The sequence below is a fragment of the Brienomyrus brachyistius genome, chromosome 12 (assembly GCF_023856365.1).
Source record: "Brienomyrus brachyistius isolate T26 chromosome 12, BBRACH_0.4, whole genome shotgun sequence".
Taxonomy (NCBI): domain Eukaryota; kingdom Metazoa; phylum Chordata; class Actinopteri; order Osteoglossiformes; family Mormyridae; genus Brienomyrus; species Brienomyrus brachyistius.
In genome coordinates, this window is record NC_064544.1 from 27,602,813 (window position 1) to 27,629,857 (window position 27,045).

General features: G+C 43.0%; 1 protein-coding gene across 9 annotated transcripts in view; it reads left to right on the top strand.

Annotated features, from left to right (window-relative positions):
* The window catches only part of dysf (dysferlin, limb girdle muscular dystrophy 2B (autosomal recessive)), an 83,990-nt gene that overhangs the window by 40,699 nt on the left and 16,246 nt on the right, over window positions 1-27,045 (top strand). For 7 of the 9 annotated variants that reach the window (XM_048970246.1, XM_048970252.1, XM_048970243.1 and 4 more), the window contains 9 exons: window positions 3,901-4,082; window positions 4,722-4,862; window positions 5,548-5,577; window positions 7,230-7,265; window positions 7,589-7,630; window positions 10,561-10,662; window positions 11,037-11,198; window positions 12,464-12,629; window positions 12,923-12,996. In XM_048970246.1, coding sequence (XP_048826203.1) covers window positions 3,901-4,082; window positions 4,722-4,862; window positions 5,548-5,577; window positions 7,230-7,265; window positions 7,589-7,630; window positions 10,561-10,662; window positions 11,037-11,198; window positions 12,464-12,629; window positions 12,923-12,996 — 935 coding nt within the window. Of the gene's footprint in view, window positions 1-3,900; window positions 4,083-4,721; window positions 4,863-5,547; window positions 5,578-7,229; window positions 7,266-7,588; window positions 7,631-10,560; window positions 10,663-11,036; window positions 11,199-12,463; window positions 12,630-12,922; window positions 12,997-22,454; window positions 22,515-27,045 lie in introns of all 9 variants that reach the window. The other 2 variants (XM_048970251.1, XM_048970249.1) reach the window with 2 other exon arrangements.

Sequence of the window (27,045 nt, forward strand, 5' to 3'; positions counted from 1 at the left end):
TGGGCACCCCTAGAATGCAGACTATATAAGAAATACCAGCCCACCGGGAGTACTGCCCCCCATGGGGAAATGATCAAATCCAGTTTGTCTGAATGCTTCATGGCATCTCCGTGACACACAATCATGGCACCTCTGTTTTCTATTCAACCTCAAGTGTGCTCTTTGACTTAGATTCAAGTTGTTACTGACGCTTACCAAAGCTGTGCAGGCATGTTCCCTCGGTCTCCTTACTCAGCCTGCGCTTGGCTTTCTCCAGAGACGCAAGGGAAACTCAATCTGCACAAATGCAGTTGTACGGCATTGGCCGTTTTCCCTCAAAAGTGGCTCAGATGCCTGTCCATGCAAGTCTAATTTAATTGGACAGGTACTCAGTTTGTCTGTGACTTACGTCTCCAGCACTGTTTATGCTCAACTGCATATGAGGGCTCTCTTTGAAGTCATATTTCTGGGCGCGGTATTTATAGTTTTCATATATATGGTTGGCATTTCAGGTTAGCGACATTTTACTAAGTTCAATCACCCGTTGCGTACATATGAGCATTGCCCCTCATGTGGGATTTGAACCCTGCAGATCCTTTCCTACAAGTTCCACATTGCAGACTGCCTCCCCTGCCATGGATTTTATCCCTGAACAAAAGCCAAGAAAAGGGCTTCAGCGTAACACGTCCTCTTGGTACCTGTTAACTTTATACAAGTATAGTTTTTTTTTCCCTACTGCCAGGGTAATTCCTGGAGAGCAGTCAAGGGGTGACTCTCATGGGAACCTGTGAGAAAAGGAGTCGCACACATACTGAAAAAAATAACTTTATGGTGTTTGAAGAATGTTTTTATTAATCACCTGCGAGAAGGTCAGGGCGATGCGTTGCAGCGGCTCTTTAAAAACAGGACTTAATGAACGCGTAGCAGTGACGTTAGAGGGTGTAAAATACGAGCCTGGCAGCACGTGGCCGATGCCGAGGGAAAAAACCGCAGGGGCTGCTGGGAGCTCGGGGGTGGGGGGGGGGGATGGGTGATTTATGGCCACGGACAGGGAGAAGCCGCAGCAGAGGGGCAAGCGAGCGACCGTACGCCCCGCATCTGAGTCATTTCTCCCAGCCTGGAAAAGGCTGGGTGAGGTCTGTGGCGGGCTTCTCGTTTTAGGGCAGAAAGCAAGCCGCTGGGATCAGGAACGAACACAGTGTTTCATGCGTGTCGTTTGCGTTCCAGAGGTTGGCCAGTGTGAAGAGGCCCGCTGGGTCATGGTCCGGCCCGGAGGGCTTAAGCTAAGCGCCCTGCCTGGATCACATGGGCAGCGAAGCAAGGATTCGGGATTTCTTGCAGAATGTATCACGTTGTAAGACTTAGGTGTGAACATGTCCTTGGAACGTAATGCCCGCTTAAGCAGTGACTTATTGCATTACATTATTTATTTGCTCAGCATCTTAAATCAGGCAGCTTTCACAGCTAAGTCTAAACATTTACACAGCTGAAAATTCACCAGAGAAAGTCCGATAACAGCCAGATTCTCATGAGTCCAACAAGAGCATCCCACACGGGAAGCTGCTCTCAGGTCTAGATATGAATAATTGGTGCGCCCCCTGCTGACTGCATGAAGCATTTAGGAGAAGCTTTGTGGGACTGAATTTTTATAGATGTTGGAGGAGCCACTGTGGAAACACATTAACCGGCAGTTTCCAGTGAAAATGCCCATCCACCATTGAACCCCAAGGCCGCTGGCTCTAGCCAGGCTGTTTGCCCCAGTCCCCGTGCGTTCAGCCCCATTACAAGCTCAGTCATGTTAGCACAAGGAACCCACTGTCTACTCTGCATCCGAAACCCAAAGCGTAAGACTTAGGCTGCGTTCCACAATCCGGAGATACTATAGCATGTGACAGAACAAAATCATGGTGTATAAGCATGCATTCGCTGGATGTGTGTTCCAGCTGGACGGACCAGTAGGCTAGCCTGTGGAAATTCTTTTTTATTCCTTTTGGGGGGTGGGGGTATCGAAGAGACAGAGTATTATATGCATCAGACTTCTGAGGAGATCAGGGAGAGTAAAGTACAGCCACAGTGGTTTGCCATTAGAATCTGATTGCAATTCCACAAATGCAGATAAAAGACATACCAGATCCCTTTATAAATCACACAAGGCTATGAAACACACTGATTACAAATCTCTCATGCTTGGATTGCTTATCCAGCCCCTTAATTACCACAGTTTGCAGTTAAAAAGTATAAATCACAAAAGACATGGAATGGCCAGTTCTCATTATGTATCAAACAAGTAAGAAAAATACTGTTAAAAGAGAACAATTCTCTCTATAGTGTGATCCGCGGGGTATTAGCTGAGTTTAATATTCCACGCCTTCAGGACTTCATACAAGAACTACATCGAATGCCTTTGTTAAATAGTTATTTTTTCACTTGGCTTAGCCATATATAATGTAAATTAGCTGCTGAAGCCAGAGGTGTAATACTTTATATTAAATACAATTTAATATAATGCAACAATTGTCATGTAGCCTGGAGCTGCCCTTATGGGAATTTTCTCAGATCACTGGCAAAAATAGATTATATACACCTCAGCACTTGTCATAAGTGAAAAACTGTGTTCCACTAATGCAAGACCTAAATCCACCCGGCACTGCAGCCACTAACAGGATTAGCACTACTCAGTCATAGGCTGCATTATTAATTGTGACCTCATGACATGTTGTGTCAGTGAACATTTGTTCCTGCGGGTACCATTCCATCTTGCCGCTTTAGCGATGCACAATTGTTTTTCAGGGGGATAAAGACCTTTGCTAAGTTTAGAAAATGCAGATTTAAATGTAAGAGTTATTTATACGAAATCATACTTATTTTTTTGTTTAATGTTATTGTTAGTAATTTGGGGCTTTTTGAAACAGATGCAGCTAAATCAGCTAGGATGGGAACCCCTGACCTTGATGTGGTGTAGGGTAGTGCTTCCCAACCTGGTCCTCGGGGAATCCCTCCCAGCTCTCAGCAAAATGTGGAATGTCTGGAGGTGCCCCAGCACCAAGTTGGGAAACATTGGTACATTGGTGTATAGCACCTTACAGCTGCTCTGTCCAGCTCTCAGCCAAGAGGAGATACTGGCCTCCATTCCTCATCCTTCATCTCACCCCCAGTGTCCCTGCCTCTCCTGTCTTTCCTACTTGCAGCAGGAGTGTTGACGTACAGCTGTCCCATCATATCTATTTACATGTCATGATTCAGTGAACTCTACTCCATGTTTATTTCCCCTCTGCTCTTAACTGACCTCTGCAGAACAGAACCTCCTCGTAGAAGCTTTTGTTTGTTTCTGTGTTTATTTGAAGTAATATATTTTTTCAAAGGAGCGAAGGTCGCCCAGAGCTGGGAATAGTGTCTCTTTTGGCTTCCAAACTAAATGTTCCCGTCGAGCCTCTTTAGGTAGCTCGAAATAATAAACTTTGGAGACCGTCCCTCTGATTTTAGGCATTCCTAAGCTGTTGATGTCATTATTCTTTATTCTCCTTTTTTGGTACATATAAGTCTAAAAAACTGTTTCCCATTTCTCTTAAAACAGAAAACACTCATACACTCCTGTGTGCCAAAAAATGTATGGGAATTTCTGATTTTAGCGATGGAATTGAACATGAGAAGATTAAGATGTGTTCTTTTTGAGAATCCCATTCTGCTTGCACATCAAAGCAGTCTGAAGAAATGTTCATTCTAGTTTACTTCAATTCGTACAATGTGGCACACAGTGATGGCATGTGGCACATCACAGATCATGTGACTTCACTTAGGTGTGCAGCTTCCGGGGTGAGCGCTTATGTAGATGTTAGTGGGGCTCATAGATGATTATGCTAACCAATACCAATACATCCGGTACAAATATCTAACCACCCGATTCTGTGTGTTCTTCTGCAGACCCCTATGCCATTGTGTCCTTTCTCCATCAGAGTCAGAAGACTGTGACCATTCGCAACACACTCAACCCTACATGGGACCAGACTCTCATATTTTATGAAATTGAAATCTTCGGGGACTTGCGTGTGACAGAGCGTGACCCCCCAAAGATTATGGTGGAACTCTTTGACCAAGACACCTATGTGAGTTGCCAACTCCTTACGGCATGATGCCAATCCTCTGAGGGCAATATTTTCACTGTCTGCTAGTATCAACTTGTTTTGTCTTAATCTGAAAAAAATCAAAAGAAATAGAATTGAAGCTGAACTGGTGTCTAAAGCAATTTATTACCCGTGTGTAGAGCATTCTGTTTATAATAAGTCCTTTAGCACCATTAATGAAGTGCCTACAGTAGTACAGAGTGTCTGTATATTACTCATGATGCTACATCATGGTTTAGAGTCATATATAGTCTGGACAAGCTCAGTTCTTGCTGTCCTGAAACAATAACATCCAAGGTGTAGTTATTTGTAATGCGCTGTATTTCTTGCATCACACTGCACTTGTCTACTTCTCCATATTATCTGCATGGGTGCGGTGTATTTGTGGTTCCTGTAGTTCTTGTACGAGTTGCAGTTTTGTCTCATTGTAGACTTGTTTTTAAATGGGATAACAATGAAGACTATTGATTTGATACATGCTTTACCTTCCATTATGTGCAAAATCAATACAGCAAGTTGATTTCAAGTCTGCAAAAAAAAATGGAAATAGACATTACATGATGGGTGATGCTCAGACTGTGCTGGTTGATCTTGACTAAGCCTGCTAACCATATGCATTAGGGGGCAGATGAATTTCTGGGCCACTGTGTGTGTCAGCCTTCCATGGTGCCCCCACCACGCCTTGCCTGGTACCCCATTCTGAGGAACGGGAAGCCTGCTGGGGAGCTGCTGGCAGCATTTGAGCTAATCCAGAGAGAAAAGGTGAGAGCGGCGCTGGTTTAACCTCAGGGGAATGCTGGAGATAAACACAGTAGTCGATCAATCAAAGGATGGTTTTAGATTGCAGGAGTGATATTTATCTCCAGCCAAATGCTTGGTTCCCGGTTAATTGAATATTATACTCTAAGTACTTTTTGTATCCTTGATATTCATGACACAGGATTGATGAGGGTAGATGGGTATGCCAATGCTATGCAAGTCTAAAAAAGGGATCCATTCACCTGTAACAAGTTGACCATTGTCAATTATTCATTATTCTTTGATAGTACGGCATTCCGTACTGAGTCATCCTGTAGCATCACTCAACTGCATTGATGTTATTGGATTTGTCTGCAAAATGGTGTACCACGAAATGGGATCTGTAGATGTACCTGTTTACATTTATGGAAACCGCTTAGTCTTAAATTTGGATTCATTTGGCATGAGCGTAGCATGAGTAGTAGGTGAAAGTGTGAGGGCCAAACCACTGTCAGATGAAGCCCATATTGTCCCAAGCGAGCTGGGGTTCCCCGGGGGCTTGCCCCTTGCTTTTTGACGAGTTTGCATTCACATGTGAACAGGCTTCTTTCCCAGAAGTTATGGGCTAATTTAATAATGTCCTATGATGTAATTCCCTTCATTTGAGACTCATTAACTGCTCTCTCTTTCTCTGTCTATTTTCCCACAGCCCGCAATCCATCACATCCCTGGTCAGGAGGTTAGTCCCGTTATGGTGGCTTCAGCCCATCCCATCTCATCCCACTCTGTTCCATCCTGTCCTGGGTAGCCCCACCCAGTCCGCTTGTCTGTGACTGTCTTCCCTGTGGACACGGGTCTATACTCCTGTCATGGGATAATTAGGTCCAATCCCTAAAAATCAAACAAATCCATCATACTTGGATCTCTCCGATTTGCTGATCAGGCTTGCTACAGAATGTCAACTGTTGTGCTGGGAGCAACAAGATGGTCTTTGCTAAAGACTTCCAAAGACAGGCCCCTCTCCACAACTGACCCAGCTGGCTTGGGTTAAAGTGGAATAATCATGAGGAAATCTAATTAAACTGTACACTTATACCTTGGTCTAGCCACCCACAGTGACTTGCTTAAGGCCGTGGCTGTGCTTATACCTAGAGATCTCTGGATAAAACCCCATCACCACAGGCAACTGGCACAGGAGTGCATATGTTCACATTCTTGGAGACCCAGTTTCCGCTGATGACTCTGTCGATGAGGACCCACTTCCTACACAAGCTTATACTTTCTGGGAGTGGAACTCCATAAACTTGTAGTGGACACATTTAGTTTTTTCTCTAGTTACTTTACGCTACATAAGTATTTCCACCTCACTGAAGCATTCAAGCTCTATATCTTGCGATTGGGTGCAACAGCATCACAACTTGCCTTAGCTACCAAGCATAACTGGACCAGGCTAAAATGTACTGTAGTTCTGTTATATGGCATTGCAGACTGGTCACTATTGCTTTGATTGTCACACAGATAAAGCTACAATCTGATTATAATTAGACCTTTCTGGTCTATGATCTTATGTTGATTCATGCTAATGTTTCCACTGCTTTGATTTCGTGGGGCGTTTTTATGTAGCTCTGTTTCTGGGTTTCAGCCCTACTGGAGTGGACCCAATCATCTCACACCCATTAATATTCCCAGAAGGTCTGGTGCCTGCTGAAGGGATGGAGGGCTAATTGAAAACATGCTGAACCCCAGACCCCAAGTTCACAGGATATCAGGGTGTTTAAAACAAAGTGCCATTATTACGTATTCAAAAGGATGTTAGGGTAATGAGAGAAATAAATCGGAGCCACTCCAATTAATAATCTGGCTATATAGGTGGATTATGTAATTTGCGGTTTCCTGTTATTTCAGTTTGACTCTGTGCCATTGGCTTGGTCTGCTTGATGGATGGGACTCGTATTGTATGTGTTTCCCGTGCCAAAGTTCTTCAGAAGGACCATTTGTGGGGTATTTTCCAAAGTGTGACTGTGCCAGCTGATGCTATGAAAACACTGTGATAACATGTTCATGTTGAAATTTTCTGCTGATAATTGGATCTTGAAGAAGAAGAGCACAGCTGGCCTTTCGCATTATAATCTCATTAATGAAGAGATATGTCTAGTAGAATATTATTCTCACTCCATCAGAGTTCCTGGCAGGGGCACCGCTAGAGATTTTGGGCCCCCTGAAAGCATTTCTTATTGGCCCCCCAACCCAGACCAATCCTGTTACTCCTAGTTCTTGGAATTGGGATGGGTTGTTGGTCACGGAATGAATTAGATGGAAATATAAAGGCTGTGATATTGTTCTTGTTCTGTCTGTTAATTAACCTGCGTTTTACTCCTTACTTCTCTTCAGGGAGAGCCCTTGCTTACCACTCACACCATGGATGAGGTTAGTACCACCAAAGACTGAGCTACTAGTTCTATGCTGTTCGTTGACTCATCCAAGACTCAGGGATACATTCTAAAACTAGAATTAGCTTCCACTATAATGAACCTAAAGAAGTATGAAATGTGGAATATTTTTTCATGTATTTATTAATCCCATAGACTTAATTTGCATAACTATACAGTATATACTTTTCAGTGAAGGTGTGTTCTTCTTAGTTGTTAGTATTTGCTGGATTTTATGAGTGTTTTAACCTGCTCTGTACCTCTCTCTCCACTATCCTCTGCTTCTCCATCTGCGCTCTGTCCTGGGGGGGTGTATCCTAGCTCATCTTCCCCGGATTCCTCTCTGAGAATCTGCAGCAATGGGTACAGCACAACCCCCCCCCCACCAAAAAAAAGAAGAAAATCATAAATTGCACTGCCTATGTTGTCTCCATATGCTTGTTATCTAAAAAATACCCACCTATAACATTATCTAACCGTACTGCTCAGTACCTACCCCATCCACGCCAAGGACACTTACTCTGCCTGATTCTGTAACTCAGTTTCGGAGCTGACGGGGCACTATAGACACTATAGAGGGGCTGAACCTCTGCATCAGCTCAGAGACTAAACGCAGTGTCTAAGCACCATTTATACCTAAGCGCATGCTCTAACCCAGACACACATGCGTATGCGACAAAATTTGCATCAACATTCTGTAATTCCATTGTACAGCCGTGGCCAGAAGTTTTGAGAATGACACAAATATTAATTTTCACAAAGACTGCTGCTTCAGTTTTTATGATGGCAATTTGCATATACTCCAGAATGTTTTGAGGAGTGATCAGATGAATTGAAATTAATTGCAAAGTCCCTCTCTGCCATGAAAATCCACTTAATCCCAAAAAAAAAACTATTTCCACTGCATTTCAGCCCTGCCACAAAACGACATCATTTCAGTGATTCTCCAGTTAACACAGGTGAGAGTGTTGATGAGGACAAGGCTGGAGATCACTCTGTCATGCTGACTGAGTTAGAATAGCAGACTGGATGCTTTAAAAGGTGCTTGAAATCATTGTTCTTCCTCTGTTAACCATGGTTTCCTGCAGTGCTTTGCACAAAAAGGGCTTCACAGGCAAGGATTTTGCTGCTAGTGAGATTGCACCTACATCAACCATTTATTGGATAATCAAGAATATCAAGGAGAGAGGTTCAGTTGTTGTGAAGAAAGCTTCCGGGCTCCCAAGAAAGTCCAGCAAGGGCCAGGACCATCTCCTAATGTTGACTCAGCTGCGGGATCGGGGCACCACCAGTGCAGAGCTGGCACAGGAATAGCAGCAGGCAGCTGCATCTTTTGGAGGATGGCCTGGTGTCAAAAAGGGCAGCAAAGAAGCCACTTCTCTCCATGAGAAACATCAGGGATAGACTGATATTCTGCAAAAGATACAGGGATTGGACTGCTGAGGACTGGGGTAAAGTCAGTTTCTCTGATGAATCCCCTTTCCGATTGTCTGGGGCATCTGGAAAAATGATTGTCCAGTGAAGAGAAGGTGAGCCCTACCATCAGTCCTGTGTCACGCCAACAGTAAAGCCTAAGAACACAACCATGAATAAAGAATGATACCAAAACATCCTCCAAGAGTAACTTCTCCCAACCATCCAAGAAGAGTTTGGTGACTAAAAATGATGGAGCACCGTGCCATAAGGCAAAAGTGATAACTAAGTGGCTCGGGGAACAAAACATCGACATTTAGGGTCTATGGCCAGGAAACTCCCCAGTTCTTAATCCCAGTGAGAACTTGTGGTCAATCCTCAAGAAGCTGGTGGACAAACAAAAACCCACAAATTCTGACAAACTCTAAGCATTGATTATGCAAGAATGGCCTGCCATCAGTCAGGATTTGGCCCAGAAGTTGATTGACAGCTGACAAAAAGATCTACACACGTTGAAGCAGCAAACTTTGTGAAAGCCAATACTAGTGTCATTCTCAAAACTTTTGGCCACGACTGAACAATCGTGTATCATACATTTACAGAGATACATTCTGAGAAATGCATGATGATGCGATTTTTTCATTATGCGAACATCATGGAGTATACTTACACACTATATGTAATACGTCATACTGTTACAAAGTAAACTTTTATATAAGTAGAAAGAGTGCACTCCAAAATAACGATAAAAAGTACAGTATAGTAACAACATAAACCAGTAATGTAGGTGTTTATAATCATTAACAAGAATTATAATCTAATAGAATCCCAATAGTATACCATATTATTATTCAAAATATTGTTATGCTGTGCATGACTGTAATTAAATCCCAGTTAATATATCACAATAAGCTTTTAATTTGTTTATGGAATTGTCTAGCATAGGGTTCCCCAATTCCGGTTCTCGAGGATCAGTTTGCAACACAATTTGCAGATTTCCCTCCTCAGGCACATCCACTAAAGCTGGTAATTAGCTGAATAAGATGTGTCTGAGCAGGAAAATCTACGAGATGTGTTGGAATCTGGCCAGGATGAGAACTGGGGAATCCTGGTCCAATAGTGAAAACGTCTATGTTGTTATCCATGTGGCTCAATTGGCTTATAAATTCATTTCCAGAGCTTAAATTGCTTCTGCTTTCCAACCTGCATGTACCATGTAACCTTTTCTAAGTATGCTGCCTCTTGTGGGGAAATCATGAGAATGATCTTTAAATGAACTGCTGCCTTTACTGGTTCCTTTCAGCATTCGATGTTGGCATCTTGGCATTTCGCTTCACAGCATCTGTCTCGTCTGTAATTAAAAAACGTTATCTGTCTGCAGTTGGACGTTTTAACCATATGCATATTGCCATAAATGAATTCCAAAACCTAAGTGTAATATTTTTGGTAATTGCATGAATAAATCAAAAACATGCATTATGCAATGTGTTGTGATTTGGGGTTGAAACTAAGCCAGAGTATGCTGTTGATGCATTTAACAAATTAACTGCCATTGTCTGTGTTATTTTGTGCTTTAAAAAGGGTTACGTACACACTGAGACAGACGTATATGGTGACATTGTTTTTAACCAAACAAAGAGGAATCTCACTGCTAACAAGATCATTCCTCCTTCTATTAAAGAGTTACACCTTATTCTTTTAATATATTTTGGTGTCTTATTTGTGTGTTGGTTTAAGTTAGAAATAGCAAAAATATATTAAATAATAAAATAAATATACGTCAGTGAACTAGTTGAGCTCAGGCTAAGGTGAAGATGTGGCTTATATACATTTTCAGGGGGACCTTGTGGTTTTGACCTCCCTGTGTTTTCCTGCCTCAGCCCACGGACTCAGACCTGCCCTACCCACCCCCCCAGCGGGAGCCCAATGTCTACATGGTGCCCCAGGGTATAAAGCCTGTCCTGCAGCGCACAGCTATCGAGGTGAGATGGAGCTACACGCTGCCTGACAGCGTTCGCTTCACTTCTGACTGCCCCTTGGATTCTCTCTCAGTACTGACTGGTCTCCTTCTGCCACTTTTATGTTCTTGGGAATGGAAACAGTAAAATGGAGTCATCCAAATGTAAACTAAGTTGCTCTCATGATACCTGACTTAACAACCATGTAATTTCCTGTGTTTCACTTGACTGTATACCTCTGGTCACTTGCTACACTGAACCTGTATCCCCTCTCTTCTGGCCTGTACTACAAGTCATCATTGTAATCTTCTACTGCCAACTGTGCCCTGCCACTCCCCTCTGTCACCCTCCTCCCTTCCGTTCTCCTTAACTCTCCTTTTGGTGGTTCCCCGCTTCAGATCCTGGCATGGGGAGTCCGGAACCTGAAGAGCTTCCAGCTGGCCAGCGTGACATCTCCCAGCCTTCAGGTGGAGTGTGGAGGCAGCATGGTACAGTCCTGTGTCATCCGTAACGCTAAGAAGAAGCCCAACTTTGATATCAACACGCTTTTCATTGACGTGGTGAGCCAACATTTCCTCTCTTAACCTTCTCTTTGTTAACGCTGTTAAAGCCATTACAAAGGAAGGATTTAGTGTTTTCTATTCAAGATTGTGTTATGTGAACCAAATAAGCCCAGGTGTCTTTGGGTGTTATAAGGACTACTTCTACTTAATACACAGGGGGTGGAAACAATGAGGGCGGTGTGGTGGCACAGTGGTTAGCGCTGCTGCCTGACAGTAAGAAGGTCCTGGGTTCGGTCGCTGGATCTGGTGTAGGACCTTTCTGTGTGGAGTTTGCATGCTCTCCCTGTGTTTGTGTAGGTTTCCACTAGGGGCTTTGGCTTCCTCCCACAGTCCAAAAGTGTGTGCAGTAGATTAACCGGTGACTCTAAGTCACTGCGGTGTGTTGGCGCCTGCCCAGGGTTGGTTCCTGCCTGCGCCCGTTGTTCCTGGGGTAGGCTCCAGTCATCCCCATGACCCCGGTTTGGATTAAGCAGTTACAGTGATGGATGGATGGATGGATGGACAAAGTGACAGAAGCTCCCAACAACATATTAAGATTACATATCTAATAAAGAGAAAGGCCATAGTTTGCCTTCTGAACAGCTGCACTCTGTCTTGCTATTGCCATCATACGAGCCAAGGTTTTGTGTTACTTATACTGTACCAGGTTATGCATTAGCCTTGGATGCAAGTGGTTTTCGAACGGCAGCCCTGCCATAAATTTCAGTTTAGTGAAACTTGCAACGTGCAACATTTTTGCTGAGACTGGGTTACAAAGGTGCTGATTCAGTTTTGTGGTCGTTTTTGGGGCTGTACTTTTGTGGTGATCAGAGATGCCGTTAAGGGTCCATCTGCCCCTTTCTGTAAACTTCGGAGGTCACTGTAACTCTGTGCTTATGCAGTTTGCATGTTTGACATACATTCTTATCATTTTTGAAGCTGTGCCTATTGACCCATTAATTTTTTTGTAACCAATGTGGCTGCATTTCATGCAGTGACTATCTGCCCCCTTTGGAATTCTGTTAGCTTTGAAAACTCATACTCATACAAATATACTAACTGTCTGACCTAATATATTTTGATACATGCCACTAATTGGTATTCAGCCTAATACATCCCACTTTTGTAGGTGTGCTTATGATAATGACTTTTGAAATTGAAGTCCATCTTCATGTGATTCCCCCTTTATTTATCCCACCCCTTGTGTAATTTCCATGCAGAAGACTAATGATAATGTTTTCCTGTATTCCTAATGTCAAAATGATGCCACTGCGCAATGAAAGCACTTGCCACGGGAGGAACTGTACATGCCCCCCATCGTGGTGAAGGTGATTGACAACCGGCAGTTTGGCCGTAAACCTGTGGTGGGACAGTGCACTATTCGCTCGCTGGAGGAGTTTCGTTGTGTGCCTCAGGACCTGGATGGGCATGCTGATGAGGAACAACTGGGTAAGCTGGACAAGAATGGTGGAACAGCCAGGGTGTAACTGAATATAGTTGCAGTTGAGCAGTTATATGGACCAGATAGGTAACATATATGGGAAAACAATAATCTAAAAGAATAGTGTAGAAGGGAAGTGAACTAAGGAAGAAATGATTATAATTAAATAAAAGTGCAGCACCTCAACACCAACCTGCAAATAACTGTGGTCAAACATGTAATTGATGCAGCAAGGTTGCCGTTTCGAGGGATGATCTGGTGGTAAATGAATAAACAAAAAGAATTATTTGTATATTCCCAGATGATAGATGCCAAACGCCCCGTGATGAAGTTCTGATTGACATTGATGACAAAGAGCCTCTCATTCCTGGTCAGGTAGGTGTATTTGTAGCTTTAAGGAGGTTGAGAGTGTCTATAGACCTTTTATGTACAATTACAACATCCCTCGCTTGTTTGTGCTTCTACATGTGGCAAAGATGTAAGGCTACTAGAAGAAGGCGCTACTCTTGACTTCCCAGGTTTCCTATAGATATGAGGATACGCTGCATAGTGCTTTGGTTCTCATAGTCGAGCTCGATTTAAGTTGACGACAGAGTTGATCGTTCATGGGTAATTTCTCTGCCTTTTCCTAAGGCCATGTAGCATAGAAAAAGGAGGGACTCTTTGCATGGGGGCAAAGGTTAATGCAGTTCAGGACAGCCAAGCTCGGTTCTGGGCCTGCTCCTCCGCAGCACATGTGGCTGATCCTGTTCCTCTGTGTAGCCCAATGTGCAACCAGGGCACATTTTGTAGCACTTACAATAAGTAAACAAGTGCATACTTTTGCTTAAGTCTAAATTATTACCGTCTACTGCCAAAAACAGAGAGAGCAATAAACAGGGTCCTCACTTCATTTACTCAAAAAAAGCAATTAAAGCTGAACGCGCACATATAATAGTTTTGGAATTCAGCGTTGATGGTATAAATTATAAAGTACTCTTCAAGTCAACCCACAGAGGGCAGGGCACGTGTGTTTTTTTTTCCGTAGCCACAGTGGCAATAGCTAATGTTAAGCGTACTTTGAGTATTGAAATAATTGCACATTAATTTGACAAAAGGCTTTAAAAAACTTTATTGTGTTCATCAGAACAATAATACTCATTATGGTTTGGTGGGAAAAAATGCAGAGGAAGGTCACTGGGACTCTTGGGTGAACTGTGCTTTGTGCATTCCGCGAAGGGATGGCTTCATTCAGCACTCATGGGCACATGGGTAACGTTTATTGAAGGTCACACAGCACAGGGTGTGTGAGTCTCTCGTTTCAAATAGGCGAGGTTGTGTATGTTATCGTTTGGTTCTCCTCAAAAGCCATGCCCAGTGTACTGTACCTTTACTGAATTACAGTCCCACAATGGCGTCAGTAGGGCTGGGAGGTGACTGTCTATGCTCTTCCAATTTTTGTTCTAGAATAACATTATTCAGAGGGAATTTTGTACATTAAATTCCATACATTTGTATGTAATTTGGATCCATGTTCTTCAATGACATCCCATCCAAGGTGTTACCTACCCAAAGCTGTATATTTTATGAGATCAAATCCATCTCTATGTACTCAGAATTGCAAGAGTTGATTAAAGATGAATGACTACTCAGGTCATTTAAGTAAACCAGTCACGATTGCCATGGATAAGTATGCCAGGTACAAGGCTCACAATATCAGGCTTTTGGTATGTATGCATTGCCTGAAAGGCGTTTCTGGGTTGGCACGGTTACCAAGAGCTCTTAGAACCCCACATTTTGAGTAAACACCTTGAGTGGAAAGTACCCCATCACTTAATTTCTGGTCATTCATTTGTCCGTTATCTCACATGGACAGACACATACTCTTGGTCTGAATATTTTGAAAGTTCGAAATACTGAGATTCATTTACTCAGACCCATACTGTACAGTCTGAGCACAGCAACAGTGCTGTAACAAAAAAAATCCACAACTTATAGCAATAATTATAATAATAATAATAAAAACAATGCAGAAAGTGGAAACAGGAAAAATTTCAGCACGAGATCCCATCAATTCCCTGTCATAGCTACAGTCTAAAAATATCAAAAATAAATAAAAACAATGTTTTTTCTATTTTTTTTAATGAGGAGATTATGGAAATTGGAAAATTGTTTCCATGTTCCAGCTGTAACCTTTCAGCCTTTATTTGTTTAGTCACAAAATAAAAACAATAATACGAGGGACCGCAGGCCGCTGTGTTGCCGTGGTGACAGCCACAAAAATGCAGCTCGTGTTGTGGCTGCATTCTGCATTTTTTTGCGTTGCTTGACCTTCCATGCTGACCTGCAGAACTCTGTGGTATGTGATCGAAAAGCCTTGTTCTTAAAGTGGAAAGAGCAATATGTACAGTATGATTTTCCCTCATTGGAATTATACAGTTGTGTAAAGAGCCTTTCTATTTAACAAGTTTATTTTGTCCTTTAGCTATTAAGTTTTGTTATGTATGTCTTTTAGACTAATAGATTAAAAAGTATTACTAAACAATTAGTGGTAACTCACAAATTGGCAAAGCTTGCAATGGAAACTGGGTACAAGACTGGTTTTTAGCTAATAACATAGCTCAAATTTCTAATAACTACCTTTATCACTTTTAGCAAATGATTACCTGTAAAATAGCTTTAACCTCCCATTATAACATAAAATGTTTTGGATAATATAGTTTTTTCTTGTATTTGGTCTGTATGGGAGTTAAAGTAGGTGAAGCATTTGGAGGTTTTATGTGCAATTTTATCCTGTTAACAGAGGTTGACACCTACAGCCACAGAAGAAATGAAGAGACCACAGCACAGTTTTTTATTTAACTCATTTCTGAATTTAAGGGTGTGCGTCCGTGAATAATGCATTTTTTTTTTTGCAAACTGCAGTCTTGGGTCTTCCCTGTTCCTCATTAATGAAGGGCTTCTTCCTTGCTTTATGGGACTTCAGTCCTGCTTCTAGGAGCCTGATACACACTGTCCTAGCAGTGCACCTCACACCAGCACTTAATGCTTCCCATTCCTTTTGAAGGTCACTTGTCATCCTCTGATTCATGAGAGACTGTCAGATAAAATAATGATCATCTCTGGCATTAGAAAGTTGCTTCCACCCTTTATCTGCCTGGTTTCTGGTCGTTCCCAGTGTCTCCTGCTTCACCTTATTCTTGTTACTGCTGTCTTAGAAATTCTGAACCTGGAAGTAACCTGCTGCTCAGCATAGCCGTCTGTCAGCAGAACTGTGATTAAACCAGGATTTACAAATGCAGATTTGTTTAAAAATTTAGAGTGGTCTGTATATATTCTACTATATTAATTAATATATATATGTGTGTGTGTATGCATCATTGTGTGTGTGTGTGTATGTGTGTGTGTGTGTGTGTGTGAAAAATTGAGGGAAAACTCAATTCAATAAAAATCTTTGACTGCAATGAAAAAAACAAAAAATTCAAAAACTCTTGCATTTTACTTGGTTACTTATGGTTATGGTTATGGCTGGGTAGGGCTTAAGGTTGTCATAGTTAGCGTTAGCATTTTTCCCATAGAAATGAATGAGCGGGCCCCATAAAGATACGATTACACACCTATGTGTGTGTGTGTGTGTGTGTGTGTGTGTGTGTGTGTGCATACATGTAATCCATTCATCTGATTTAAAAAAGTAAACTCAATAATACAATAATGAAAAATTATTGTACGTATATTTTTTGTAATCTCGGAGTACATTATAATTACCCATGAATGATGACTGCAAAATGTGCTTATAACGGTATCTGTTTGAGTGACCTTTTTGTCTAATTTGTTTCCTGGCACCGTCGCACACTGAACACTGCAACTGGGTCGGCGTAAGCAAACGACCACAACCGCAGAAATCCATGTGAAAATTTGCCCTGGGTCTTTGGTTTTGTGGGCGTGCCCCTTGCTCGCCCCCCCCACTCACTCGCTCGCTCCCCCTCGGATCTCATGCCGAAATGGGCAGGGAAGAGGTAGCAGACCCCATAAACGTGACAAGATGAATGACCCCTCTAGCGCGAGAGTGGTTTGATCCAGAGTGAAACGTGCCTCTGTGAAACCCCAGACCTTGTGCCGGCTCAGTTTGCTTAAAGTCCCTGCTGCGCAAGTTTAGCACCCCCCGGAGTGGTCACAGGACGCTCCAAAGCCTCAAATGGTTGGTTTGCTATGTAATGTCCCAGTGAGGCTGGATTCACTGCCCGGCATGTGGTAAGTCTGTTACTTAAGTTGATGTAGGAGATACTAAGTGCACATATTTCTCTTAGGTCTAATATCTCATCAATTGATTGGGGGGGTCAAACTGTGGATTGGCTGTCGGACGAGAACAGACTGCACCATTTCATTTGCACACATTCCCATCATGCCTGCCTGATTCTGCCTGGGCAGCGAGTGGCAAACCGAGGGGAAAATAAGATTCCGCTGAGATTCCGTCTGAAGGCTTGGAGCAAGCTGTCATACCGTTGGCTTTCTCTAGCCAAAGATGAGGTTGAGATGGTGTCTTCAGTGCAGCCAGATGTTCTGCTTCTTTTCTTCCTCCAAGCAGTAGCAGCCACTGTATTTAAAGGTCAGTGAGATTTTTCCATCACGCGGAGATCCCGTGGTCAGTCCTGTTGTTTGCCTTGGTGGAGGAAGGCCTGGCATTATAGAGTCTTGTGGGATCTAAAGGATTTGTCCCAGGTTCTAATTCAGGTTTTGTGAGCTTAGAGTCATGACTGAAGGCACTGGGGGTTTGGTGACTCAGGGCTGTGGGCTCAAATTTGCAGGTTGTCCCCTAGTTTATGTGTTTGGTTTCAGCCAGCTTCCTCCCACAATCCAAATATATGCTGAGATGAACTGATGACTCCACGTTGTCCATAGTGTGTGTTTGAGTTCCATATAGAGTGAACCATACTTTAGATTGTACCATTTCCCAGTCTTCATATCGTGATGACCCTGACTAGATATGCAGTAATTGAAAATATATAGAGGTGTGTATTTCACTAACAATGTCAGCAGATGCAGCAGAAAGACCATTTTCTGGGCCAGTGCCCTATTTTCTAATTCCAAATATTTAACGAACAAAAACTACTGCAAAGTAGCCTATGGTGGATTAGGTGGAACTACTCCTTCCACTCCGCACTGTTGTCCTCAACCAGATGCAGCTTCTTGTGTCTCCAGACCAAACATTTTCAGCACATGATATATGGACCATGATGTTAGGATTCCCTGTAAAACAGTATGAACGGCAAAATGATTGGAATTTATTGATTCTTCCACACAGTTTAATAGACAATCATCTTAGACTAAGAGGTCAGAGTTGGGCATAAGTGTTAGTTGAGCGTCTTGGCATCTGACAATCTCCGCTTATTTCTCTGCTAAGTTTCCTTCAGTGGGCAAGGAAATCTTTAGTGCCCCGGGGGTAATGTGAGGCAGCTCTGGTGTAAAAGACAATTGAAACGAAGGCCTGCTCTCAATTAGAGCACACTGGAGTGGGTGCATTTAAACTAATTTATTTCATGTTGAAGTCTGCATCGCTGTGCATGCATAACAGCCTGGCACAGCACCATGGCAGGCGCTGAAACCGGCGGGGCCGCTGTCTGATGTGGCGGACCGCCGTAGGCCGAGTGCGCCCAGCCGGCCCACGTTCTCCTCACCACAGGCGCCACATGAGTTTCTTCACTGCTGCCCCCCTCCAGTGATTGACCCCCAGGGGGTTGGGGGGGTGGGGTAAGGGGCCAGGGACTCCCACAGTAGGATGGTAGCAGCCTTAATACACCCAGTGCGTTATCATGCCTGTGTTTAGGGAATCTGGAATTGGGGCAGGTAAGCTGTGCTCTTCCTTATTTCCTGGCAGACCTGTGGTTGCACTGTGAGTTACCTGAGAGGTTGAAGAAGAGATACCTGACTAAGATAGCTTGCAGTAAGAGGTGAGCGCACTTCACAGGATGACTGCGTATGACTGCCTCTGTTACTGAGGTCAGAACATGACGGACATGGCAGTCCTGCCCCTTGTTTGGCTTAGAGACTGTTTATCTGGTGTTTGTTAGAGACTAGCCAGACATGAGTCCCTTGATAGATCTTGTGAAACTCTTCACATGCTCTCTATCAACTCTGTCTTCCATGAAGTGCCTCATTGTCTGGGTTACACGGTAAGAATGTCAGTAGCCTTCAGTAACAGCATGGGGGTTACAATAAAAAACAACTTTTGTCTAAAAAAGCCCAAAGGTGCAAGAAGCTGTTCCTTTAAGTAAGGTAATTAACCTGAATATTTTCAACCATCCAACTGCTTTAGATAAGTGTCTGCAAAGCATATATATATATATATAGTAATACATATATAAGACTGAGACAAGCCAGGTAGGGCCCCAAACGCAGTATGTCACCAACACCTTCAATCTCTTTAAATGGCAGTGACCTTACAGGTTTCTCAAGTGTGACAAAACCTTTATACAAAATTTTAACTTATTACTAAGAGTCATATTGGTCCCTGAGGAAATCGCAAGCTGGGATTTTGTTTACCTAATTGGCCTGGATGTAATAGTTATTTTACAGGGCCACCACTTTCATACGAGGCAACTTACAGAGATTTGAATGGTGTGTTTGCTGAATACACATTCTAGCACTGATCTGCATGGGGCCAAGTCTGTAGCTTATTACTGAATATCTTAACATGGCAGGACAATGGTTCTGTCCTTCTCCAGTGAATCTGGTAAAAAGATTATTATTGGAGACATATTAAAAAACTAATTCTTGAAAAGTATCCAATAAAAATAAAACTTGGGATTTATTCTCTGCTAGGGATTTGAGTTTCATAGGATGGACCTGCGTGATTTATTGGCCAAAGACCCTGAGGATTATAGCCATGGCTGCCTTACGGAGAACACTGCGTCCGCACCATGGGAGGAGAGCCACAGTTTAGAGGAAACAGGAGCCCAAACTGGGAGCCTGATTTAAAGCCACCATAATAAAGTTTGGCCTTAATGTTGACCGATAAATTTAGACATTAATGTTTTTTGGCAGCTATGGAATGTTTTTAATGTCTTTCCATGTATGGCGACCTCATAATGTCGTTTAATGAGGTGAAGGACCACTTTGGTAAATTTGTTAAAGACATAATCTGAGACATAACTCTGTGTGGTTCAAGTGAATCGAGACATAAGTGAATTCACCCCAGAACTGACCTATGACTCCCACAGATCCAATTTGGCATGGTAATTAAGAACTGGTGGTTTTCCTTATTTATTTATGCATGGATGTGTCTTGTACACCACCAAAAAGAAGACAGGTATTTTGACCCATAACCAGTATTCATGGTTATTTAACAGAAAATACGGAAGGTTTGACATGTAAGCCTTATTTTTAGCCGGACATTTATTTCAGTGTCCTTATCCATAAAAAGTCTTATGAACATTGTAAAGCTCATTATAATGTTAATGTTTTTGGGCTGTGTTGGTTGTGCACATTTAGCTGATGTTTTAGAATTTAGAATTATTATACTCGCCACAGGGAATACATTTGGGTAATACTTTACTTAAAGCGGTCATGTACAATGCATTGTAGGTGTCACGATCGCCCGAGAAGCAGGCGAGTGCGCTGGCAGGCGAGCGGGCAGGTAACAGGCGAGCAGGCAAAAGAAGGGTAAACGGGGATTTATTTAAAGTGCTGGGAACAGGGAACATCTCACGACGACTAACATCAATGACAGACAAGGGAAACAGGTAAGACCAGGACTTAAATAAGACAGGACCAATCATAGTAAATGGACAAAGCTGGAGACGATCAGGGAAGCACACGTGGGTGATCAGGGGGCGTGGCACACACGAGGAGCCGACGAGCCGGGTCATGACAGTAGGTGCCATCATAATGCATTATAATGGTCAGAATAAGAATTAATAAAGCATTACAGTATCTTCTGTATGAGGAACCTTTTCAGAACATGAGATTTTTGCACATTGCATTCCATATAATCCTAACACCAGGGTTCTGCATCCCACTAACAATTGTGCTGCGTACTGTACCCAGTGGTACCACTGCACCCTCCCCGGGTCCAAACTTGTAGAGACAGGAACCTTTCTGAAGATAACTACTGGCCACAGTTCAGAGCTCTGTGGTTAAGCTGTGTATTTATTGCTGTGTTGTGGTATCCTGCCTCCATCTATAGGTCCTGAAGGAGAAGCCGGAGCAAGGGTGGGGGAATGTGGGTTTGCGGGAGTAAGGCAGGCTGAAAAAGGATAAAGAGGGAGGGGTGACTGGTACCGGGGTATAACTACTTGGGTGGTAGCATATGTTTCTCTCTATAAATGCCTCATGTAAAGAAAGGAAAGACATTGCCCTGCTACAAGCTCAGATAACATTTAACTTCAAATACAGTCCACACCCACTAACAACATTAAATTCAGGACCCTAAAACAGATTGGCAGAGTTTACCAGATTCCTAGACTCTGGGTGTCTGGGATCAGGTTGTCACCACTAATTATGCGTGCAATATCAGCTCAAAAATCGATTTCATCGACAGAATACAAAGAAAGAGATTCATTCACATTTTCTCATTGCTTTTAGAACAGGATGACTGAAAACTATATTGCTATTGTTTCCTTTCTTTCAAGATTTGCTCCTTGGTCATACTTAGGGGATATAAGCACATTTGAATGGTTTCCATTTGATATTATTCTTCAGTGCTTATTGAGTAATTATTGAATGTTATATATGTACAGGTAACTGGCAAAATAAAGAAACGACTAGTTTAAAGTATCTTAATGGGTGTTGGACAGCCACAGGCCATGAGAACAACCTGAATATGACTTGGTCTGGGTTCAGTGTCTGGAAATTTATTGGAATGAACTAATGCCATTATGGCATGAGAAATTCCATTATTTGTTTTATTGTTGAAGGTGCTGGAAGAAGCTTTCTTCAGCTCCAAACATCTCCCTCTCTCAGTCAGGTTGAGATCCAATGATTCGGTTGGCATATGGCTCACTGGTTATGTCCTGTGGGAGGGGAGCAATATCATTGTAGAACATCCCACCCCCAGCAGGATAGAAATGCTTCATTATGAAACTGATCCCTCAAAATGGGTTTGCGTTCATTAGCATTTGCCCTTGAAGGAATTGAGTGGATGTTAAGCATGGAAAATGCACCCCACACCACAACCGAACCCCTGACCGTCAGTGTGGAAAACAAGCACTCGACTCTGTAGGCTTCTTTTGCCATGTGACATTCTTGTACTAGTCCTCTTGTTGAGAACAGGGTAGAAGATGACTCACCTAACTATATAACTTTCTTCCACTGCTCAGTAGACCACTGTCTGTGTTCTTTGCACCACTTGACTCATTTTTAGGTGTAATTCAATATTTTTGTGTTGAAACCTTAGCGTCCATCTGCATGAGGTTCTTGACAGACTGCACTTGATGAAACTCCATGCTCAGGCTGATTCAGAGCTGCTGATGTCTTGCAACTTGAACCAGTGCATCGGTATCTCACAGTATGAACTTTGTTCACAAGTTGCCTCTCTCTTGACAGTGTCTTCCCCACAGACATGCATGCCAGTCATGCTTCCCTGCAAGAATCTGCTCAATCGCTAGCACTGAAGCTCATTGCAAGCAGCACCGTTCAAGTGTTTTAATACAAAACCCTTAGCATGATAGGATGTTGGCCTTTTCCTGTGTGTAACTGAGTTTCACAAGCCAGAAGATAAATCAAAGTAGTAAACTGTCTTCAGCTGAAAAAAAACAAAAATGTACAACACGAAATGTATGCTTCTCTTTCTGGTGTCACATTAACAGCTTTGGTCATGTCTAACTTTAACCTGCTAACCCAGTGGTTTTGGTTTGTAGCTTGCAGATGGCACCAGCTCTGCCATAATTAACATCTCATCATCTTTCTCCAGTCTCAATGTACGTATGATCCTCTTTTCATTATCTCACCAGTCTGTGTAGTGAAAAAAAACCCTGTTTTCTGTAATGTTTAGTGCAGGTTGTCTGACAAGACCCTGAAAAAGGACATATGTTATCTAGCAACTAAATACTGATGCATGAGACTCTGTGCCTTCAACGATCTGGGTGTATCTGGTATCCTTATAGAAAATACTTGTTCCTTATGAATACTGCAGCTGGGATAAATGAGGATCTAGTTCTTCTGTGACACTGTGTTCATGCTGGCAACCAATCATTGGGTTGTTATGGGGAAGTAGATGAAATTGAACATGACGTGCTTCAGAGAGTGTATTAGATCGTCTGTGTTGTTCTCTTGTTATAGGTACTGTGTTTCCTTAAAATCGTGTTCAATTGTGCACAAGCAACCCACAGCATGTAAAAGATATTTTTCAGAGTGTGTATCAGCTGGTGCAAAAGATGTCAGATTTGTGGTAGCAGAGATGACAGATTCCCCATTAGGCTGTATCTGGTGGGCTCCGCAAATTCTGTGGCATATTTTGGCTCCATTCTCTGTTCTCTTCTTTCCCAGAAGGGGTATAAATACCTTAAATCTAATTGAAATTGGCATTATAAAAGATGAGAAACACTGTAAGAACACAGACTGCATTTTTTGGTCTATCAACCGCTTTTTGGGGCACTCGAGAAGTTTTCCTTTAAGTGCATTTAGGCTTCTTGAGCCAGGATGATATTCTCAGATTTCATGGCTCCGAAGCGTTTTCCACTGCTTGGCTACACTGAGCTGGAGGATTTAGTACTTAGGGAATGGGTCTTCATTAAATACTCTCCCGAATGCAGTTGGGACAGCGAGCACAAGACCCAGAATATTTCTGTCTGGAAACGGGGGGGCGTTTCCCTCCCCTCTTGCCCTTTGGATGAGGGACGGACTCTGATTGAAAATGGCCTTGTAACCAAGGCTGCTGTCTGTCGTACCCTCTAGCACTCCCTCTGGACTAATTAAAGGGCTGATTTCCAGCAGTAAACTGAATTTGCTCTCCAATTCATATCCAAGCCGAAACCATCTTGTGTTTTGGTTTAGAATGTTTGCAGAAAAGCTCTTCTGTAAGGCTGGTGAGATGTATGCTGTTTCACATTAAGCTCCTATGAGCCTAATTGAATCAAACATTGCTATGAGATTATTTTTTTATTATTATTCTTGAGGCGGTATTGGAATCCACAGTCATGTGTGCGTGTGTATACATATGTGTGTTCAGACTCAAAGTCAAGGAGATGACGGGGGGGTTTGGACTATAGGAGACCAATCGGCCACATGCGATCTGGTTTGGTAAGTGCCAGTACCACAGAATGGTCGCTGTGAATTGTCCCAGCCTGAGACTCTATTAGGCCCTTTGATATTGATTTGTTTGTATCACGCTCCAAGTGTAGCACTGACTTTGCCTCTCGGGCCAAGATACGGAGGTTTCTTTTCTGCAAACAAAGATATTTATTTTATTAGAAAATATTTAAACCAGATGATAAAAACCAAAATTTTCTCTCTCACTTCAGCCAAAGTAAATAGGACCGTTAAGAGATTCCTGTCATATGTCCCTAAACCAGACGTCAAAACGCAAAAGAAAAGGAATGGAAGATTAAAGAAACGTGTGTTTAATCAGTTTTCCTTTAATTAAATGTTCAATATTCAGACTTTACAAGGGTCGAGGGAAAATGCTCTGGTGCTGGTCTTCTGCACTCAATTTTTTTTTTCGCCTGGTCAGTGCAATGTGGAGACATAGGAATGTGCTTTTTGAGGTTTGAGAAAAAAATATGATCTTCCAGAAATTCTTTGTTTCTGGCCCTCTTCCTACAGTAGCCTGTATGTATGTTAAGTCCTTCCTCATCAAAACATATTCCTCTTAACAAAGAATTTAACTGTATTAGTCATGGCCAGCTAGAGACAAAATCTATCATCGGGAAGGAGTCTTCAGGACGGTATTCAACGCTAGAGAGATCGATGAGGTGATGCACCTCTGCTCACACTCATCGCTACCCCTCCTGCAGCAACGCCACGTGTGAAACAGTACCCCTAAATATGACAGCCACAGCTGAGCACACTTTTGACTCCTAATGAGTCAGTATGCCACAATACTATCTCGTTCTCTGAGAATCAGCATGAAATTACCAGTTAAACACATTACTCATACTTGTGCATATATGACTATTTTTCATCAGTGATGTGCACCGTTGACAGTGTGCGTGCAAGTTAATGACCCAAGGCAGCACGGCAATGAGGCGTACAAGGATGAAGGCGAAAGCATTTCTCACAAACCCGCAAAAATGTAGAGGCTGATGGTGACCCCAAGCTAGTGGCAGAAGCTCGAAGAGTAAAACCTGTAAATGAGTTTTCCCTCCCGCTTTTGCTTTTAAACAATATTCAGAACGTCCAGCTGGTTTAAGAAAAGATGAAGCTGAAAATGGGAATCAATCATCCCATAAAAGAACATGTGTCCATCTTGCTTTATTGAGCATTCTCCATGAAGTCCAAGCAAGGTCATAGCATGAAACCACCTGATCCACTGTCCCCAGCCTTAGAGCTCCTGGTCATCCTCCTCGTGGTTTTCATTGTTGACCCAGCCTGGGGCAGCAGAGAAGCCTGGAAAAACACAGTCCTGTGCATGGTGTTATTTGAATTAGCACTTGATTTACACAGACCACAATGCAGTTGGATTCTTCCTTGCATTTGGCTCCCGAATAACAAAGAATGTAACGTGCAGGTGCTGGCAGTCGACTGCACCACTAAAAGTCACATCGCCCACAGGAACCCACAGGGAGACGAGGAAACTGGGTGCACGATTCTGCCTGGACTTCAACCTGCACGTGTTTCCAGATTTATACATAATATCTAAGTTACAAGTTCTCAGTGTTTTATTTGGAATAGTTTAGTATTTTATTTAATTAATAACAGACTGAAATATTAAATTTAACATTGAGCCTGCCAGCTCTGCGCCCTCCACTTGGAGTTTCTCAACTATTTCTGGTGTTTTAAAAAATGATTTTACTAAGCATTTTAAGATATTCCTAGTCTGGGATGAAATATAAACAAATAAAAAAAATATTCTGATACTTCTTGTGCGACAAGTCATTCATCTTTTTTGAAAGACAAAAACACTATGGTCTCATACAGTAGAGGTTCGTAGCGCATATTTTTAATTATGTTTATGGTTCTCCTTCACTTCTTCATCCCCAGTTTTGTCTATGAACTTTTGCTATATCATGGTTTTGTTTGAAAAATGTGGTAATAGGCAGTAAATACTTTCATAGTTACCTGATATGCTTCAGTAAATGTCCAAGGTCTTAATATGGATAAAAGTACAAATCTAAGGCAGCTAAACAGAAGCAGGTCTTGGATAAAAGCTTCTGATGACCAATTAAATAATGAAACATTTCAGATCTCTGTTTATATGAATACATAAATGAATAGCAATGGCAAATTTATATTCTACAGACATTCTTCAGTAACCAGCAGAGACTGCCCAGACAATTTTATTTCTGGATTGATCTCCTTGGCTGACTGGGAACAGTGCTCTGCTGGTACCAGTGCCTACTCTGCCTCCTAAGAGCCCAACAGTGGGCTACAGGCAGTGCCATCTCCTGCCCCCTGTATTCTCTCTGTGCCACCAGGGTGCACTACTCATCGATGGGTCTATCTTTCCTCATATACACACTCCAAGTAACTCTTTAACTCTCCATCCCCGCATCTTTCCTGCACATTACCTCCTCGCATTGTCCTTTCATTTCATTCTCTGCCCCCATGCACTCTCAGCATCCCAGGCTTAAGCGCGGTCGTTTCTGGAAGGGTGTGGCCGCATGTCCGAGACTTGTTGATGAGTGGTGAATTGCTGCATTGAGTGCGACTTTGACTGTAGGGCCAGGCAGACTGGTGCCAGGCTTCATGGCTGAGTGAAGATTTTTAGTCTGAGCCCTAACAGGTTTAATGGGAGCCACCCAGCCACTGCCAGTCAAATCTCCCTCGACAGATTTCGGGTGGCTCCAGCCTCCTGCCGTTCCCGTGCCAAAGCATGTGGTGATCTACCCCCTTCCTTACATGTCTCCATACTCCAGACCTTTTCCTAGCCACTCTCACAATTTAGCTGAAAACCCCTTTTTTTAAGGTTGTCCAGCATCAACAGGGGCCGTAGATGTGGGAACGCGTGAGATCCCCGGACTGGCTCCGCTCCTCGGCAACGCACACAAACGTCCCGCCTCGCTCCTTCCATGCCACAGACCTTTCTTCTGCTCTTGGGGTGACGGCCTTCATTGCGTCATGGCTGCTTTTTAAGCACCCTTCCTGCGGGGCCCGAAGGTCACCGGCTGGGGTAATTGTGGAGCAGGGGGCTGCGGTTGGGCGATGTGTCCCTCGCTGTTTGCTCAGGGGCCTCCGCGACTTTCCTGCCTTCTTGGCGGCTTCCACGCCGCGCCTGGCGGCCGGGGCTAGCTGCTCTTTTGTATTTTGTCTGTGAGAAGCGCAGCGCTTGCCAAGGAACCGTACTCGCCGCAC